Below are 21,103 nucleotides of genomic sequence, written 5' to 3'. Positions count from 1 at the left end.
CGAAGCACTTTACATTACTTGTGCTCATATGTCAAGCTGAACAACACAGGGAATTCCACTCCTAGTGTTTCTGGCCAGCCCAATTGGGGGTGTTTCTGGCTCCAGATATTGTCCAGACCTTTAGTGTGCACCCAGGGTGTAAATCCACTGGACTATCCCAGTGGAGACTAGCCATTTAAAATCCTGTGTCTTGTGCTTGTCATGGACACCCCAAAGGAAGGCTGGAGGAATTCTTTCGAGAATGGGTGTCATTTTTCAGACAAGAGTTTCTGAGTTTGAACAGAAGATCCAGAGGTTGATCTAGTGAAGGAAAACTTCTAGAACTGACCAGTCTGGGGAGAGGAATGCTGCCTGATCTCAGCCTGTATTTGGGGACAGTGTTTTTGAACGGGCATGAGTTGGGATAAAGGTTTGGGGTGTATCTAACCTCTCCTCTATGCCCCGGGAGGCAGGTGGGAAGATGGGAGCACAGAGTCCTGACCATGAGGTACAGCAAATACCAACCCGTGGATGAAAACAATCACCTCACCGTGGCAACCCTGGAGGAGAGGCCCTTTGTCATCGTGGATGACATTGATCCTGCCACCAAGACCTGCATCCGGGACTCAGTGCCCTGCCGCCACCCACTCAACCATACTAACAGGTATTTCCTTGCTGGCCAAGCTTCCCTACTGGCAGCCTAATATAAAAGTTTTAAGATTTCAATTGTTTTTATATTCTTCTCTTCCTTGGGAAAGCTGAGGGCAGCTTGCAGGGGGCTCCTAAGTGGCCTCCTCTCCTCACACAGGCCAGAAGCACACCTGTGTAGCTTCCTGAGGCATCAGCTACACTCAGACCACTGACTGAGCTCTCCTTCTTTGTGCTGTTCATAGCAATCACTTAGAAAAGAGATGCTGCAAAGGATTTTGCATCGACATTCTGAAACGTCTGGCTAAGAATTTGGGCTTCACCTACGATCTCTACCTAGTCACCAACGGCAAGCACGGCAAGAAGGTCAACGGAATGTGGAATGGCATGATTGGAGAGGTAGCCTCTTTTTCTCCCAGATGACTTCAGACTCTCGGCTCTCACCCATCCTGTTATCATTATTAAGGCTCCATTCTTCTGTTACAGAATTCAGGAATGCTGATTTTATTGTCCCCACCACCGCACCCTAAACAAAAACCAGTGAACCTAATGCTCCTCTGAGAGAACAAAGTTGGAGTCCAGTAGCACCTTTAAGACCAACAAAGTTTTATTGAGAATGTAAGTGTGCTTTTAGAAGACGAAAGCTTGCATTCTCAATAAAACATTGTTGTTCTTATTTATTTATTTATTTTATTCAATTTATAGCCTGCTTTTCCCATAGAACACGCTCAGGGCGGGTCTTAAAGGTGCTACTGGGCTCCAATTTTGTTCTATGGCTACATGGCTGCCCACCTGGATCTGCCTCCTCTTAGAGAATCCTGCTGTTGGCTGTCTCTTGAGTGACTGCTTGACCAGGACTAATCCCCTTCATGGATAGCTGACCTATCCCGTATGACTCCTCCCATCCCCAGATTTCATTTCCGTTCAAACAATATGTGCATTGTAGGGTAGATGGACAGCTGCAGCAAGTGTGGAGTGGTATTTAGAGTGCACTGCTGACCAGGGAAAGATGGCTTTATATTACCACTCTGCCATGAAGCTCATTAGATGATGATGAGCCAGTGACACTCTCTCAGCCTAACTTTCCTCACAGGGTCGTTGTGAGGACAAAATGGGGAGGAGCGATGTATCTTACCACTCAGCTCTTTAGGAAAAGGGCCAGATAAAAATGTGATAGTTTTCTCCTGTGAGTTATGTTATACACTCACAACTGGTGTGGTGGTTAAGAGTGGTGGACTCTAACCTGGAGAACCGGGTTTGATTCCCCCTTCTTCACATGAAGCCAGCTAGATGATCTTGGGCCAGTCCCAGTTCTCTCAGTCCCACCTACCTCACAAGGTGCCTGTTGTGGTGAGAGAAGGGAAGGCAATTATAAGCTGCTTTGAGACTCCTCAAGGTAGAGAAAAGCAGGGTATAAAAACCCACTCTTCTTCTTCAGAGCCAGTTTGGTATAGTGGTTAAATGTGTGGACTCTTATCTGAGAGAACCGGGTTTGATTCCCCACTCTTCCACTTGCACCTGCTGGGATGGCCTTGGGTTAGCCATAGCTTTTGCAGGAGTTGTCTTTGAAAGGGCAGCTGCTGTGAGAGCCCTCTCAGCCCCACCCACCTCACAGGGTGTCTGTTGTGGGGGGAGAAGTTATAGGAGATTGTAAGCCACTTTGAATCTCTGATTCACAGAGAAGAGCGAGGTATAAATCTGCAGTCGTCTTCTTCTTCTTCTGCTCTTACTCAGAGAATGCAGGAATTGTGACACTCAGCACTCCCTCTGTTTTTCTGTTTCCCCCCCCCCAGGTATTTTATTTGCGAGCTGACATGGCGATTGGATCCCTGACCATCAATGCGGAGAGAGCTGAAGTAATAGACTTCTCTGTGCCCTTTGTAGAGACAGGAATCAGCGTCATGGTGTCCCGTAGTAATGGAACTGTTTCACCTTCTGCCTTCCTAGGTGAATTCCCAGCCCAGAATGGGGCAAAGGCAAGAGTAGGGTGAGAGGGTTGGCATGCGGTTGGGTGAGGAGCCTACTTTCAGGACAAGGTGCGTGGCGGGACAGGCATCCTAATCTTTTCCATCCTCTCTCCTGCTGACTCTACACAAGTTCCCCACCGCCCAGTCTCCGAAAAGTCTGTGAAGGGTAATAAGGCTGTCCTGGATAATGGAATGCCTCCCTCAACAGGGAAGCCTGTTAATGTGCCAGCTGGCAGGCTTTGAGGGAGCAGAACACAGCCTTCCTATTTAGTCAGGACTTTGTGCAGTGACATTCTAACTCTGAAGGTCTGTGTTTTAATAAGGCGTTTTTCATGTCTTAATGCTTAGCATTAGGCTTCAGAATTTGGATTATCCTTTTTCATGCTGAACTTTTGTTTACTGCCTTAAGCGTCTGCATGGGGGAAAGGGGTGGGGGAGGGGGTAATAAATTTTAAAATAAATAGTTGTGTATCTCCTGCAGAGGTGGTGGGCTGGCTACTAGGGAAGGCACAAATTGGGTTTTGATGAGGCCAAGAGGCAAAAGCTCCAATCAAGAGGTTGTGTGCTCCATGTTGCTTTTGCAGATTGCAGCTTCCATGGGCCAGCCTCTGGAGGATGTCTTGTTTGGGCAAGTTTTTTCAGTTTTTTCAGTTTCTCTTCGGCCTCTTTCCCATGTACCTTAAAGCCACACTGTGGCCTTGTGGAGGCTCTGCTTTCCTCCCTTTGGATGTAACCCTCCTGCTCATCTGTTTCATGTGAGCAGACAGTGCCTTTGGGCTTCCGAGGGGTCTCTGCACACCACGGATTTCCTGAGGAGCCTGGGAATTGTCGAGCCCTAAGAAGACAGGACTGAGGCAGCCACATGGATTCATCCATGTCTGCTTGTTCACGTGTAAAGTGAGAGGCAAGCAAGGGTTCACTTCTTGAAAACCAAAACTGGAGTGTGGATGTGAAAAGAGCTAAATCCTCCCCCTTCCTACCTTATTCAGTACAACACTGATAGAAGTGTTTTCCTTTAAGACCGGTTTCTCAGGAAAAACACTTCAATGAGCACAGTACAGTGAGGTAAGGGAAAAGACAGGGTGGGGGTTGGTTCCCCTCAGCTATTCCTTCCACTTTCTGCAAAAAAAATGTAAAACCCAGAACCCTACCCCACTTCTTATATGCAGACAAACAGACAGGTGAATAAATACATGAAACCTTCCCCCCCACCCCACCTGACACACACATTTACCTTGTGGGGTGGTGGGGAGCACATGTTCCCTAGGATTTGCCCACACAGCCTTTCAAAGCATACCAAAAAGCAATTCCCCCCCCCCCTTTATTTGTTTTGCTGTGTGCAGTCCTCCAGCAAGCCAGGACAGAGCTGCATCTGGGTGCTCGGTCTGGTATTGCAGCTTATGTCAATATCATTGACAGTATTTATCAATTCCATTTTCCTGGTTTTCCTCAGCCAACACAATTGACTGAGCTGTTGAATGTGTGCTGCAGCCATAGATCACAAAGTTTGGGGGATGGGTGGGTGGAATTAATTTCTGAAAAATAAAATAGATCCTGAAATACCAAGGCATTGCTGCTGAGGCTAGCAGGGTGGGAAGCAGTAACGTTAATGATGTCTGCCACTTTTAAAATGTTTGTATAAGGAAGAAACAGTAATACACCCTTGAATGGCACCACAGAGCCTTCAAAGAGGAACACTGAGCTAGTGGTGAGAACCCTACAACCTCTGTGCTCATGGCATTTAAGATGACAATGGAAGTACAAGTTCAAGCAGAGGGAGAAATTGCATTTTCACAACAAAGACATCTTTTAGTTTTGAGCGATGGGAAAATGTGATTTCTATGCAGAACAAAGCACTGCTCTGGAAAATATTTGAATCCCCTGTCCATAAACCTTATGTTTAATACTGAAGAAAGTTGTTTGAATCCTCTACAACGGAGTAATGGCTTCATAAGAACATAAGAGAAGCCATGTTGGAACAGACCAATGGCCCATCCAGTCCAACACTCTGTGTCACAGTGGCCAAAAAATCCAAGTGCCATCAGGAGGTCCATCAGTGGGGCCAGGACACTAGAAGTCCTCACACTGTTGCCCCTCCCAAGCACCAAGAATACAGAGCATCACTTGCCCCAGACAGAGAGTTCCAACAATACACTGTGGCTGATAGCTACTGATGGACCTCTGCTCCATATGTTTATCCAATTCCCTCTTGAAGCTGGCTATGCCTGTAGTCACCACCACCTCCTGTGGCAGTGAATTCTACGTGTTAATCACCCTTTGGGTGAAGAAGTACTTCCTTTTATCCGTTCTAACCCAACTGCTCAGCAATTTCAAAGAGTGTCCACGAGTTCTCGTATTGTGAGAAAAGTAGAAAAGTACTTCTTTCTTTACCTTCTCTGTTCCGTGCATAATCTTGTAAACCTCTATCATGTCACCCCTCAGTCGACTTTTCTCCAGGCTAAAGAGTCCCAAGTGTTTTAACCTTTCTTCATAGGGAAAGTGTTCCAACCCTTTAATCATTCTAGTTGCCCTTTTCTGGACTTTTTCCAATGCTATAATATCTTTTTTGAGGTTTGGTGACCAGAATTGTACATAGTACTCCAAATGAGGCCGCACCATCGTTTCATACAGAGGCATTATGATACTGGCTGATTTGTTTTTAGTTCCCTTCCTAATGATTCCCAGCATAGCATTGGCCATTTTTATTGCAGTCACACACTGTCTCGACATTTTCAGTGAGTTATCTACCATGACCCCAAGATCTCTCTCTTGGTCAGTCTCCTCCGGTTCACACCCCATCAACTTGTATTTAGTTAGGATTTTTGGCCCCAGTGTACATTACCTTGCATTTGGCCATGCTGAACTTCATTTGCCATGTTGACGCCCACTCACCCAACCTCAGCAAATTCCTTTGGAGTGCCTCACAATCCTCTCTGGTTCTCACCACCCCGAACAATTTAGTGTCATCTGCAAACTTAGCCACTTCACCGCTTACTCCCAACTCCAAATCATTAATGAACAAGTTAAAAGCATCGGGCCCAGTACTGAGCTCTGTGGCACCCCACTGCTTACCAACCTCCACTGAGAAAATTGCCCATTTATACTTCGACTTCTTTTCATTTTCTTGTACCTGCCTAGATATGCTCTAAAAATTCACGGCACCCTCACACCAAAGCACCTCGGGTTGCAGTGCCACTGCATGCTGAATCGGGCTGTCAGGCTTTCTTCCTGCAGAAGGAGGAAACTGCAGATCTGTTAGGGCTCTGTTGGACTTCCGGGAATCTTTACCCATCTGCAGTTTCCACACCATCTTGGAGAAAGCATGACAGTGAAAAAGGTTTAGGTGTGTTGTGCAGATGCAGACTTACATTATGTGTTTTTAGTAAGCCTAAAGTTTTATCTTCGTTTCAGTTTGAGAATCTCTGAATTGGTCCAAGTAGAGCCCACCTGTCTATTACTGTGGCCCCTTATGTCTCTTTCCACAGAACCATACAGCCCTGCCGTCTGGGTGATGATGTTTGTTATGTGCCTGACTGTTGTTGCGGTGACTGTCTTCATCTTTGAATATTTCAGCCCAGTAGGCTACAATCGCAGCCTTAGTGCCAGTAAACGTGAGTACACCAAAGCTTGTTTGGGTGGGCCTGCAGAGCCAGGGAGGAATAACATTCCCAATGCAGTCTCAGGGCTGGTGCCAGCTTGCTGGAACCCTAGACTAGGAAGGGGGGCTGCCCCCTCCTTCCCAGGCGATTTTAATTGTGCAGGAGGGTGCCCAGGAGCAGCTGCTGCCCTTCCCGTACCCAGGAAAAGTCCAGCTGATCAGCAGGGCCTCAAATGGCCCAGGAGGCCAGCACCTGCTCCTGGGCACTCTCCTGATCACCGGTGGTGCCAGCAGAAGCAGCCGGACGAGCCTCACTCTCCATTTAAAGAGCCCGCCAACCAACTGGTTGGAGCGGTTTTTAAATCGCTGCTCCTGCCGCTCTTCCTATGCTACCAGAATCGGGTGGGGACGGCCTTCTAGCACCTCCACCATGGCTTGAAGGCTGCCCTGCCCCCACCAGCTATTCAAATCGCAGGAGCAGCTACTGCCCTTCCTGTGCAATTTAAGGACCCCACTGTCCAGCTGGTCAGTGGGCTCTTTCACTAGAGGAGGCCAGCCCGGCTGCTTCTGCTGGCACTACCTGTGATCAGGAGAGTGCCCAGGAGAAAGTGCTGGCCTCTCAGGTAATCAGCAGGACCTTTCCTGGGCACAGGAAGGGCAGCCATTGTTCCTGGGTGCCCTTCCCCACAATTTAAACTGCCCAGAAGGGAGGGGGTGACCCTCACCCTTCCAGGGGGTGCCCAATTTGGCGCCGTGTTCTATGGACCACCTAAGGTTGCCTAGTGGGTGCGCTGGCCCTGTGCAGACTCTTAATGCTGGAGATCCCACAAGGCAAAATGCTGTTTGATTTATATCCCGCAACCCATTCCTTGCTTGATAGGCACCGGAGGTTCCAAGTTCACCATTGGGAAGTCGATCTGGCTGCTCTGGGCTTTGGTGTTCAACAACTCTGTGCCTGTGGAGAACCCCAGGGGCACCACCAGCAAGATCATGGTGCTGATCTGGGCCTTCTTTGCCGTCATCTTCCTTGCCAGCTACACTGCCAACTTGGCCGCCTTTATGATCCAGGAGGAATATGTAGACACAGTGTCTGGCCTCAGTGACCAGAAGGTGAGGAAAAGGTGGTGCCAATCTAATCTGCTCACTTCCCTCCTTTCCTCTCTCTCTCTCTCTCTCTCTCTCTCTCTCTCTCTCTCCACACAGTCAGCCACATTTCTCATTTATTACATCACTGCCTCTCTAGTTTTCTTTCACTTTCTTTCATACGATTCTTTCATTCCACCACCAAAAAAGAAATGAAGTTCAAGACATCCATCTTGTTCTAGACGCAAATTAAACACAAACAGCAGATCTGATAACTTTTTTAAAAAACACAATGGAGACTTTAGCTCCTCCCTCTGATACAAAATTCTGCTCCATTTCTACTTTCCTGGTTATCTAATGAAAGGAAAGCCATGAGAGGTGTGTGGTTTCATAGTGTGATAAAAGGGGGGAAAAACAACCACCCTGTTCACAGGAGAATGTCTTATTGCTGCACTGAAAGGCTAAAGAGCACAGTTTAGTCTCTGTTATTCTGTTCCATGAAATGTAATCTAAAAATTTCCTGGCAGAGAAGCCAAGGTCTCTTTGCAGTGCCTTAGATCTCAGCTCTGCAGTAATGTCATACTTTTTTTTTTTACTGGGACCAAACAGAATGTCACACAAAGTAGTAAGCAAACTTGTAAATGTCCCTGAAGCTTTTATGTTTCAGGCTGGATGTTAAGCAAAATAAAGGGGGGAGGAATTAAAAAAAAAAGTTGAACATGATGGAAAAGTACCGTTGCCTGCAGATGAAGCACAGGAGATGTTATGCAGACTTAATTCGGTTAAGCCAACCATCAAAGATCTCAGTTTGCCCCAAAGGCTGCTGGGACACAGAAGCAAATGGCTACTCTTCCTTCTGAAAAGAAAAGGACAGTCCCGAGTTGGATCTCTCTCAAGCACTAAATGGAGTTCCAGAACAGGGTCCTTGGAAAGTAGGCAACGGAAAATGTAACTGTCTTAGGCTGGCTGGAGATTAATTTTTTGGTGGTGTGTTGGAAGTGGAGAAATGCAAGTCAGATTCCAATTTACTTCTGGCTTTTTTTACCTCTCGGAGGGAGAGTTAGTTGCCACTGCATCTCTGTCCTAAGCAATCTTATTGCTGTTGGAAATATGTATCTGTTTTGTATGTCCTTTGCAATGTTCTAAAGTTCCAGTCATTATAGGGTTAACACTGTGCCTGATTCCCTATTATCTGCATGACCTGGGAAGAAGATACTGATTGCTGTCAATCAAGGTCTAGAAGCAGGAAAACCTGTTTTGTCTGTTTGGTCAGTTAGTCAGGTGACTTCCTTTGTTCAGGCAGAGAGGTCAAGAAGGAAGAAGTAGCCTCCATTAAGCACATGATCTTCTAATCTGAGGATGTAGTTCTATAGTGTTTGTTATTTTCACCTTCCAGTACCCTTTTCCTGTAGTAATAAATATGTTTTTGCTTTTTCATGTTAAATGCCTCTCGATGATTATTTGATCCAGTGATCCATCGCACTGTTTGAGATAAAGAAACAGAATTTCAAACAGAAATTCCTTACAAAATTGATAGCACATTAGATGGTTCTTGGTTTTTGCCATCAAGCTGGTAGCTTATGGCATGGACTGTTTTTTGAACTCTAAATAATTTTTTAAAATCTGGATTGCCTTTGAGAGCATTTAGAAAGCAATAGGCAAAAAGCTGCTATGCTGTGCAGACAAGCCTCAATTTTAAAACGCCTTTTTTTCTCTTGCCATTACTGAGAGCGTTCTGACTTAAATGAGCTTTGAATTCAGATTGTCTCGATCTGGAACCGCTGCTACTTTTGTCTAAAAGCCTCAGATGTGCTAGAAAGAGAATTTTTGGAGCTTTCTAACCCTTTTTCTGTGGATTACGTCGGAGACCTTGGAAGAGCCTTGCTGCAACCACACATGCACATTCAGCCGCCTTTTCTCTCCAGTGAGGAAGGAAGAATCTTTAACCCTGTCCTGCCTGATTGCTGTGCAAAATGTCGAGCCCAGAGAGTGAAGCCACTGGACCTTCTGTTTCCATGTCTTCAGGAGCAGCCACTGAAAATCTTGGTTTTGGAATTGTGAGTAATCTACCTATGATAGGAATTAGTACCCTGACGTTAACTAAGAATAATTCCTCATTCTGGCTCTCGCTCCTAATGCAAAGACTTGAGATTTATGAAGCTGAATGAGTTTTGTCTGAAAATCCCCCTGAGAATGAGCAAGAAAAATCAAATTTTAAATGGCTAGATGGTTTTGCAAAAACTCTCATTTTAGAATCTATTGAGGCATACGAAATTCTTGAATTGCACACTCTTAAAACTGCAAAACAAATGCTTAAAAGCCTTAAAGATAAATATAACAAAACTCCCACAAGCACTATTCATGATTTAAAGGGCAAAATGTTTGGTTTTCAAGTACAAGAAGGGGAGAATGTGTTTAAATGTCTGAAGGAATTTATGTGCATGCAATCCAGACTACAGGAGCTTGGTGAGGCTATTACAGAAAGACACTTAATCTCAACTATATTGAAAGCTCTACTCAGTACTTGCAAACCAATTAAGATGATTTTGAGACTGCAAAAGGATTTGAGTCTGGAAGGCCTGTTAAATGCTATCAAGGAGGAAGCAGCCTCCAGATCTGGGGACAAGGACACTGAACTGTCTGAACTGCTTTAAGCCTGAAACCACAGAATAGGAATTAGTCAAGAAGAGATATAATATGCCATAAATGTGGGCAAAAAGGCCATATCGCAAGATATTGTAATAATTGTGATGCTGCTGCTGAACAAAGGAATAGCAATTCTAAAGCACATGTTTCAAATGAGGGAACACGGGCACCATCTCGTGGCCACAGAAATAATAGCAGCCAGATAATTTTAAACCAGAAATTTTCCAAGCCACATGGCCAGGTGGGAACAAAGAAAAGAACAGAGAAAGTACCATGCATGTTAATATTGTGAATTTTATTGGTGAAAGAGGAAAAATTTTGATTGATAGTGGATCTTATATGCGTATTTGTCGATATAAGGGCATGTTTTCAGAGTTGGATGAAAGTCAGAGACCTGAAATTATAGGTGCCAACCAGAAACCCTTACAAGTTTGTGGTGTGGGTGATGTTTGTCTGAGAGCAAAAGGAACTGCACCTTGCTTCAGTGGAAAAAGCAGTGTGTATAATGAAAGGTTTTTTGAGACAATATTCAGTGATGTTGTTGGGCCTATAAAAGCTTCGATTGGGAGAAATAAATTTTTCTCAGTATTCACAGAGGCAAAGACAAAAGACCAGAGCAATGCTCATGCATTCTGGATTACCTAAAGGCCTGTGGGCTGAAGCTGTAAATACAGCAGTGTATATCCACAATAGAATACCTTCAAAAATAACAGGAATTACTCCATTCCAGCCTTGGTTTGGCAAGAAGCCAGGACTTAAGCATATCAAAACTTTTGGAGCAAAAGCCTATGCATATGTTCCTAGAAAAAATAGAGGGAAGCTTGATGCAAGGACTGAGATTGGATTCATAGTAGGATATCCCTCAGTGGGAAAAGGCTACGGAGTCTATGATCCAAAGCTGAATAAGACTGTTTGTGGATGACAGTAATTTGCCTAGAGCACCCTGTGTACCTGAATCTGATCCAGAGGTTAATGATGATGCTTCTGAAGATTGGTGTACCTGGTTACCTGTAGTGATCACCGATGAACCGGCAGGTTTACCTTCTGAAGACTCTACTGAACCAGAAGGGGAAATGGGGACCGCACCGCAGGGAGCGACAGAACCTCCACTCATTTTAAGATGATCATAAAGAAGCACGAAAGGGCAACCACCACAGAAATATGGATACTGTGATATTGTGAGATCTATAGAGACTGTGAAACCTAAAGAGGAACCCAAAAACTAGAAACAAGTGTGTGATTTACCTAATGAAGAAAAGGAGAAATGGATTCAAGCAATGGAACAAGAGATACTATCCATTTATGAAAAAAGATGTATGGACTCTTACAAAGCTACCTGCAGGAAGAAAGCCTGTTGGATGCAAATGGATCTACAAAATAAAGTACAAAGATGATGGAACTATAGACTTGTACAAAGCAAGGCTAATAGCCAAAGGCTATGCACAAGAATTTGGAACTGATTATTCAGAGACTTTTGCACCAGTTATCAATAGTGCTACACTTAAAACACTACTGAGTGTGGCATCATCTAGAAATATGCTCGTAGAGCACCTAGACATTAAGACAGCATTTCTTAATGGTGAGTTAACAGAGGAAATCTATATGGAAATACCTGAAGGTTTTCAAGTGCCTGGCAAAGAGAACTGTGTTTTCAAACTCCACAAAGGACTGTATGGTTTGAAGCAGGCCGTGAAAAGCTGGTATGACAAAATAACTGGACTACTACAGCAACAAGGATTTGAGCAAGGGAAAACTGAACCCTGCATGTACACTAGACTGAAAGATGGAGAATATCAATACATTCTGGTTCACGTTGAAGATTTGGTTGTGAGCTGCAAGAACAAAGAGGGCATTAAAGACATTGTTGAAAAGCTGAACAAAGAGGTTGAAGTCAAAAGACTTGGAGATATTAAACACTACCTAGGAATACAGATTGAGAGACTCGAGGATAGACTCTTTCAACTGTGCCAAAGACGAAAGATTATGGACTTTATAGAATCTCTTGGCATGAGATACTGTAAAGAATCTAAGATACCTCTTGAACCTGCATACCTGAGAGCTCAGGGTGGTCAACCACTCAAAGACATTGGAGAGTATAGAGAAGCTATAGGAAAAGTCCTGTACCTGAATAAAACTACCAGACCTGATATTACAGCTGCTGTTGGAATACTGAGCAAAAAAGTAAGTTCGCCTAATCACCATGATTGGAATGCAGTAAAGAAACTTGCCAGATACTTAAAAGGGACTATGGACTTAAGACTGATCACTGAACCTTCTGAGAAGCCCAGAGTAGTTGGATACATGAATGCCAACTATGCAGAAGAATCGTGCAATTACAGATCGACCAGTAGATACTTGTTCTTCTATGGAAATGGACTGGTAGAATGGACTAGCAGAAAACAGACTATAGTGGCAAAATCTACAGCAGAAGCTGAGTGTGTGTCAGCAGCCAGTGCCTGCAGTAAACTTGAATGAATTTTTCATCTGCTGAAAGACTTCAAGATAAAAGAACCGGTACCTATTGTAATGTTTGAAGATAATCAAGCATGTATTGCTATATGTAAAGGGGAAAATAGAACAGCCAGAAGTAGATCTATTAGTATTAAATGTGAGCTAGTGAAAGATTTACACCAGAAGGGGCTGATTAAGATAGAATATTGTTGTACAGAAGCTATGATAGCTGATATACTTACTAAGCCACTAACTTGTGCTAGATTTGAACGTTTACGTGAAATGATGCATCTAGTTGATGTGAATGTTACAGTGAATAATGAGTAATGACTATTGAATGTATAATGACTTGCACATTAGGCATTGAGAAGGGGTGTTGGAAATATGTATCTGTTTTGTATGTCCTTTGCAATGTGCTAAAGTTCCAGTCAATATAGGGTTAACACTGTGCCTGATTCCCTATTGTCTGCATGACCTGGGAAGAAGATACTGATTGCTGTCAATTAAGGTCTAGAAGCAGGAAAACCTGTTTTGTCTGTTTGGTCAGTTAGTCAGGTGACTTCCTTTGTTCAGGCAGAGAGGTCAAGAAGAAGGAAGAGTAGCCTCCATTAAACACATGATCTTCTAGTGTGAGGATGTAGTTCTATAGTGTTTGTTATTTTCACCTCCCAGTACCCTTTCCCTGTAGTAGTAAATATGTTTTTGCTTTTTCATGTTAAATGCCTCTCAATGATTATTTGATCCAGTGATCCATCGCACTGTTTGAGATAAAGAGAATTTCAAACAGAAATCCCTAACAATTGCAAGTTCCCTGAGATTTGTTTTAAATTTATAATGGCTTAATTAAGTCTGCATAAAGCTTTCTGCACTCTCCCTGAATACTGCTGCAGTCTGTCAACAGAAGGGCTTTTCCATCATGCCCATCATCTCCTTCCTACTGTTGTTGTTTATATTAATATCCAGAGTGCTGTCGAGTTCTGTGCAGTTCCTTGTGATATGTTGACTGGTCCTAATAAAAGACCTATTGTCTTATTACCATCTTTGGATTTCTTTGCAATGGACCAACCCGGCTGCCTGAAATTTTTGCCTGACTGAAATCTCAGTGGCCTCGCTTAGCTTGCAGGCTTGCAAGACAGCTCCCCTTTGATCAAGCAACTCATGTTTTGCAAGGCTTTTCTTTAAATAGCTGGTGAGGGAACTGCCTTGGGTGTGATCGAGCAAGCTCAGCTCTTGGAGAGAGGAAACATCATTGGAGGTGATGCTGCCCAGAGCAAAAGGAAGGCAGGTAATCAGACATAAAATATTACATTTCTTACTCCAAAAGGGCAAGAGCTGGCACTGAAAAGTCTGTGGTTCTCAGGGAGCTGCTGTGGATTGATCCTTGAGACTTCTACATACAAGGCCAGTGCACTGCTGGAACATTTCCCCTTAACTATCACTGAGCAATTATCATTCCCTGTAAAAGCCAATAGAAGAACCAGGGAGGTGGTCCTTCAGTGGAGCACACCTTTGTGCCGCATTTTGTATTTTCTAGAGCTGATCCAGGCACTGAAAGCAAATGTCAGGACTGATATACACAACTAAGCAACCCTTGTAAATATGATGTCATCCCTACCAAAGTAACCTCCAGACATCCACCATGTAATTCCAGGCGCAGGCTCTCTCTCTGTGCATGCAAGAGTTGTGCAAAGGAAGTGAGTCATGTGAGCAGGACTTGGGGTGGGGGTGGATGGGTGGAGAAGTGGTTCCATACACTCATGCCGCACTGGGTTGGGATGCCTTCCTGGGGCCTAGCATGCGTGGTATTTATAAACCAGGACAGAGCCGATGGCTGATTATCCCCTGGTAATTAGCCCCTGACGAAGGCAAACAGCCACAGCTGTGGGGAAGGAGGGGGCCACACAGACTGGACCAGCTGTGGCAGGCGGCCTGGCTCCAACTGAATCTCTTTCGTTAAGAACTAACGAGCTGGGATGTAATTAATGGGCATAATTAACGTCCAACACGAAACACAATCGCAGATAAATATTAAACAGCTTAGATTAACCAATTCTCACTGAGTAGGGAGTAATTGGGAGGAGGGAGCAGAGAAAGGAAATTCAAGCAAAGTACAGAGTGGAGAGAGAAAGAGAGCACGCGCATACTTGAATGGTTATAAACTTCCTGTTAGTTTGTTGTGATTCAAGTTGCCAGCCTCCAGACAGGGCCTGGAGATCATCTGGCATTACAGTCGATCTCCAGACTGCAGAGATCAGTTCCCCTGGAGGAAATGGCTGCGTTGGAAAGCATGGCATTATACCCTCACCTCCCCAAATCCCAGCCCACAGTTGGCAGCCCTAGAACTTGCGACAAAACTAGAAGTCATGTGGCATCTTAAAGACTCAACTGCAGACCCTTAGATCAGGGGTCCCCAACCCCTGGGCCGTGGACTGGTACTGGTTTGTGGCTGGTTAGCAACCAGGCTGTGGAGCAAGGCAGAGCTACCCTGCCACCCCTTTTGCCCACCCAGGACCTGGTAGGCGAAGGTCACGGCCTCACTCCAAAGCACCACTTCTTTCATCCACCTGAATCCCAGGCAGGCAGAAGGGGCAGCATAGCAGCGACCTTTGCCTACCCCTCATTTAAAGACCCCCATGATGGAGCTGGGACAGGGTGGAGCATGGGGCAGCAAAAACCCCAGCACACACCTCCTACCAGTCCATGGAAGAATTGCCTTCCATGAAACCGGTCCCTGGTGCCAAAAAGGGATTATGGTGTCACCCTACATGGTGGGTTTTCCTGCAACAAACACAGCTATTACTCCAAATTTATTGTAGGATGAGCTTTCATGGCCCAGAACCTTCTAAATTCAGGAATTTGTCATCATCAAGGTTCTCGATTTAGCCACACAATGTTAACCACCCCCCCCATTCATCTTTTTTTTTTCCTGATGAAATAGGCTCTAGGCCACGAAACTTTATGCCATGATACACGTTTGTTAAACTCTGAAGTGTCACAAATCTCTTTGCTGAATTAAGTATTACAGAATTTTCTCTCCTCCATCCCCCTCTTCGACTGACATCTTCATAGTCCTCCCCTATTTTCATCTATCTCTCTTTGCCCCATTTCTATCTCTTTATTCCTGTTCCTTTGTCATACACGTTCTTCTGTGGAATTTCTGATAATCTACCCCAATCTCCTGCCTTTCTTTCGCTTTTTTTCCTCTCTGGCGCTTTTGTCTGTCTAATGGTTTCTAAGCCTCGAGATGCCTAACAGCCTCTTTCTATTATCCCTGCTTGCCGAAAAGCCATCCTCTTCCCCCCGCCCCTCCCCCCCCATGCTGGCACTCTGGGTTGCATTTCATTTTGGTCACTGTTTCACGTTCTGCTGCCCCAAATCTATGGGCCCAGGTACCCCATGTATTGCCAGGAGGGGCAGAATGAGCTCAGAGAACTCTTCTTTCAGGTCAATTTTGTAATGCTCAAGATATAGCAAAGACCTCTGGCAAAGACATTTCTCTCTGTCCTCAGCCTTCTTGAAGTGGTCCCTTGTAATAGAACAAACAGGCCTTTTTTCTGCCCTTCAGTCTTCTAAATGTGTCCCTGTCTATTTCGGTATCGCTGATCTCTCTGTGCACCTGTCTTGTCAACAATCTTTTCTGCCAACAGCTGAATCTGTCTATACCCAGAATTACCTTTTCATTGTGTCTGTGTATTTGTGAGTCCATTCTACCACCCACCACCCCATTTACTGATCTGTCTCCATCTTGATATTGTTCTCTTAACTTCCAGATAAATTGCTCTGTCTGCTTTTCTTTTATAAGCAAGATTCGGGAACAGACAGAACTTTCTAGATCTCCACCTTTCCTCAGTCACCATATCTCTAGCATTATATCCATGTTGCACCACGAAAATTTACACATCTTCTGCTACGAGTCACCTCTCCTCTAGCAATCCGCAGAAACATCACTGTGGCCTCTGCGTTCCTGCATCTCTCACAGCCTAACTACATATTATGCCCCTTCCCCAGCTTTGTGTGATCAAATGTGCATTGCAAGTTCCATGCACAGACTTGATTTTCTTCAGGATTATGGTGCAGAACAGCGGAAGCTTATGCCACCCTAGTACCATTTTCACAACCTGAAGCAGCCCTGGGAGTGATATTTCCTCCTTTGGAAGAAACCCAGGTGTAACTCATCAGTGCATGTGGTGCCCCGAATGAACTAACAGCAACCTGTTTCAAGTTGGGGAAATGGCATAGGGGGAAAGCTGTAGTCCTGATCTGAATCATGGAAAGGCCCATCTATCTGATCGCCTTTCCAAATCCACCTCTAGAGCTCTCTGCCTCCATGGGCCTTTCCACATGGTCAGGTTCCTTGCACATGAAAAAGGCACAGGTGCATCCAGCTTGTAAGAGACCTCTTAAAGGAGCATTTATGGCTTGCAGGTATTGTGCTTCTCAAGTGCTCTGAGTGGAATAATTGTACTTGGGGAAGTGCAGTTCTTTCCTTATATAGCATGCAGGTTTCTCTTGTTATCGTCATATGGAACAGGACTGCACAAGTATTCTAGGCACCGCTTAACTGTGGGGATGAGATGTAATTTCTAAAGAGGTATAATTTTCCCCTGCTCAGTCAGTGCCATGCTGTAAATGCTGGGTTGTTTAAATTTCCCTGTGAATTTTACTTGATGTAGGGTTTTTGTTTGTTTAAGAGGATATGCTTGCTGCTGGCCAGCTAATGCAGGTTGCTATACATCTGTTGCAAGAATTTTTTTAAAAGATCAGGCACTCCCCAATGTTTCTTCCTCTAGTTACTTGGTTGTTATATGCAGTTGTTGCCAAGATGGCATTAGTGGATTCTTTTGGAATGGATCAAATTGGGCTGAGGCACGTTTTAAAAGTTGATGTGAGAACACTCACAAAATCAAACCCTCTATGTACACTCTACAAAGAGGCTGCGTGTGAATATACAGAAAACATCGGGAGGTTAGAAGTGGGACAGCGAAAAGCCAAAAGTCAAGTACATATGCGCATTGAAAGACCCTATAAGGGATTCATCTCATGTGGCCTTCTAGGTCCATCTCCCACTGTCCTGTTCTGTCTCATGTTCTCCATTGGCCTAACAGTGTGACCCTATTCAAAATTATTCCAGTCTGGTGATGGAGGAAAGCGCCATTAAGTTGCAGCTGACTTGTGATGACTCATAGGGTTTTCAAGGCTAGAGATGAACAGAAGTGGTTTGCCATTGGCTACCTCTGCGTAGTGACCTTGGACTTCTTTGGTGGTCTCCCATCCAAATATTAATCAACCTCCTTAGCTTCTGAGATCTGATGAGATCAAGCTAGCTTGGTCTATTTGGGTCAGGGCTCCTCCAGTCTAAGGCTATGGTCATAGGCTGCAGTAACTTTGCATGAGAGCTGCACTATCAAAGAATCACAGAGTTGCAAGGGGCCATACAGGCCATCTAGTCCAATCCCCTGCTGAATGCAGAATCAGCCTAGAGCATCCCTGATAAGTGTTTGTCCTGCCACTGCTTGAAGACTGCCAGTGAGGGGGCCAGTGTTTCATCCGCCACACCAGGGTCTCTTCCTTTTTTAACACTTATAATAATAATAATACTTTTTATTTGTATCCCGCCCTCTCCGCCAGGGCAGGCTCAGGGCGGCTTGATGGCTCACCCAGTTTGTGAATATGCCTTTCTCTTTCTAGAGATCCCTTATTTGCCCTCTCAGTTGGATTCTAGAGAGGAAACACACTTTTTGTATGTGGCCACTCGTTCATCCTTCCTTAGCCCACTGATCCACACATAGTCTGCCTGCTTACCTGTCTGAATAAGAGGGGCCGAAAAGATCCCTGAGTAGATAGGACTTTCCACTCAAGAAGTGCACACTCCACCAGTGACATCTACATGGGAGGGGGGTGTTCCTTCAAATTCTATATTCAGCACACTAGTACTATATGTTGTACACGGACACGTGTAACTGAACAGCCCCACAGTACCACTTTTGAAAATGAAGAGTAGCTTTGGTAGAGGGAAATTAGAGTGCAGAATTGAGGGGAGGGGCATTTTGATCTTCCCCAGCCCATCCTTTTGGGGTACTGCAAGTCCCCTTTCCCCAGCTCATGAAACTCCTCAAGCACCTTTCCTGCAGCTGCTTCTGCACCCTTGATTCCCTTCTCCCACATTGGCTTAATTGGTGCTGAGGCTCAGCCACACTCTTGACGCATAGTCAGCTCCTCTAAGTGTGAGCAAAACTCAACCACAGAGTCATCCACAATTTCACCCTGGATAACCAGAGGAGAACACCATCCTGCCCCCCCAGCCCCTTTTGCCATCTTTCTACTCATTTTTTGATCCCCAAATACCCACTATCTTGATTTGTTATCCATCTGTCACCGTTATATGCACCTCTTTGGTTCTTATCCATTCATCCAGTACAAGACCATCTATCTCTCCGTCACACATTTAGGGTGCATCCATTTATCCAGAAATCATGTTTGGGAAATTATCTCTGTCATGATCACTACTAGTCAAGTTTCAAGTTTATTGCTCAGCCAATTGGCCATTATGAAGCACTAGATTAAAAACCAACTCCCCAGAATTAAATGCCTCTCTCCACCCTTTCTGAAACAGGCAAGGGGGAGGGAATGGGTTAAACTCTCTTTGTCCTCCCAATTTCACTTTGCCTCCCTCAACAGTTCCAGAGACCGCAGAACCACTACCCACCTCTGAGGTTTGGCACTGTTCCCAATGGGAGTACTGAGAAAAATATTCGAAACAACTATGGGGAGATGCACGAATATATGGGGAAATACAACCAGCGCAGCGTGGAGGATGCACTCCATAACCTGAAGACGGGGTAGGTGGGGAAATGGCATGGGGGAGGGGTTAGAGAGAGTCTTCTTTTACTCTTCAACCCTTGGAAGAGTTTGTTCTTGTCTATGTATAGTTTACAGTAAACCCCAGGGGCCTTTCCAAACAGTCCATTTTTTGACACAGTGAACATGCAATTGTTTCTGCTTCATAGCATACGCTCTTTGCATCCTTCCACAAGGTTGTGCTTCTATTGTCAATGTTGCCCCCCAAAGGGTGCATTAATTGCTCTCAGGGCTTTTTTTGTAGCAGGAACTACTTTGCATATTAAGCCACACACCCCTGATGTTGCCAATCCTGCAAGAGTTTACAGGATTCTTACTACAGGGCCTACTGTAAGCTCCAGGTTTATTGGCTACATCATAAATTGGGAGGGGTTGCAAATACAGTAGAAGACAGAAACAGGATACAGGATGACCTTGACAGGCTGGAAAACTGGGCTAAAACCAATAAAATGAATTTTAACAGGGATAAATGTAAAGTTCTGCATTTAGGTAGGAAAAATCTAATGCATGGTTATAGGATGGGAGAGACTTGTCTTAGCAGTAGTATGTGCAAAAAAGGATCTAGGGGTCTTAGTGGATCATACGCTGAACATGAGTCAACAGTGTGATGCGGTGGCTAAAAAAGCAAATGCAGTTTTGGGTTGTATCAACAGAAGTATAGTGTCCGGATCACATGATGTGATGGTATCGCTTTACTCTGCTCTGGTAAGACCTCACCTGGAGTATTGTGTTCAGTTTTGGGCACCACATTTTTAGAAGGATATTGACCAGCTGGAATGGGTTCAGAAGAGGGTGATGAAGATGGTGAGGGGTCTGGAGACCAAGTCCTATGAAGAAAGGTTGAAGAAGCTGGGCATGTTTAGCCTGGAGAGGAGGTGACTGAGAGGTGATATGATCACCATCTTCAAGTACTTGAAGGGCTGTAATATAGAGGATGGTGAACATATGAAGCTGCCTTATACTGAATCAGACCTTTGGTCCATCAAAGTCAGTATTGTCTTCTCAGACTGGCAGCGGCTCTCCAGGGTCTCAAGCTGAGGTTTTTCACACCTATTTGCCTGGACCCTTTTTTGGAGATGCCAGGGATTGAACCTGGGACCTTCTGCTTTCCAAGCAGATGCTCTACCACTGAGCCACCGTCCCTCCCCTGGTGTGGAATTATTTTCTGTGGCCCCAAGAAGGTTGGACCAGAACCAATGGGTTGAAATTAAATCAAAAGAGTTTCTGGTTCAACATTAGGAAGAACTTCCTGACCATTAGAGCGGTTCCTCAGTGGAACAGGCTTCCTCAGGAGGTGGTGAGCTCTCCTTCCTTGGAGGTTTTTAAACAGAGGCTAGATGGCCATCTGACAGCAATGAAGATTCTGTGAATTTAGAGGGAGGTATTTGTGAGTGAGAGCCGTGTGGCGCAGAGTGGTAAAGCTGCAATACTGCAGTGAGAGCCCTCTGCTCACGACCTGAGTTCGATCCCAGTGAAAGCTGGTTCGGGTAGGCAGTTCAAGGTTAACTCAGCCTTCCATCCTTCCATCCTTCTGAGGTTGGTAAAATGAGTACCCAGGAAAGTGTAGATGACTGGGGAAGGCAATGGCAAACCACCCCGTAAAAAGTCTGCCGTGAAAACGTTGTGAAAGCAACGTCACCCCAGTCAAAAATGACTGGTGCTTGCACAGGGGACTACCGTTACCTTTATTTGTGAGTTTCCTGCATTGTGCAGGGGGTTGGACTAGATGACACTGGAGGTCCCTTCCAACTCTATGATTCTATGATCAGGAGTGTGTGGCCTAATAGGCAAAGGAGTCCCTGCTGCAGAAAAAACCCTGGTTACTGTTATCATTGCTGCGTGGAATGTGATTGTGTGAGCGTTGCAGACTATT

General features: G+C 44.9%; 1 protein-coding gene and 1 non-coding gene across 3 annotated transcripts in view; one reads left to right on the top strand and one right to left on the bottom strand.

Moving 5' to 3' along the window:
* Nucleotides 1–21,103, top strand: part of GRIN2D (glutamate ionotropic receptor NMDA type subunit 2D) — a 59,605-nt gene that overhangs the window by 25,744 nt on the left and 12,758 nt on the right. For both annotated transcript variants that reach the window (XM_060255475.1, XM_060255477.1), the window contains 6 exons: nt 453–643; nt 873–1,026; nt 2,421–2,574; nt 6,080–6,205; nt 7,073–7,302; nt 19,051–19,211. In XM_060255475.1, the coding sequence (XP_060111458.1) occupies nt 453–643; nt 873–1,026; nt 2,421–2,574; nt 6,080–6,205; nt 7,073–7,302; nt 19,051–19,211 (1,016 nt within the window). The remainder of the gene's footprint in view (nt 1–452; nt 644–872; nt 1,027–2,420; nt 2,575–6,079; nt 6,206–7,072; nt 7,303–19,050; nt 19,212–21,103) is intronic.
* On the bottom strand, nt 20,302–20,368 carry TRNAS-GGA (transfer RNA serine (anticodon GGA)). Its single transcript has one exon. It is a non-coding gene; the product is annotated as a tRNA-Ser (tRNA).

Source organism: Heteronotia binoei, chromosome 15 (genome assembly GCF_032191835.1).
Source record: "Heteronotia binoei isolate CCM8104 ecotype False Entrance Well chromosome 15, APGP_CSIRO_Hbin_v1, whole genome shotgun sequence".
In the NCBI taxonomy this organism is placed as follows: Eukaryota; Metazoa; Chordata; class Lepidosauria; order Squamata; family Gekkonidae; genus Heteronotia; species Heteronotia binoei.
This window is presented reverse-complemented; position numbering and strand designations above follow the sequence as displayed.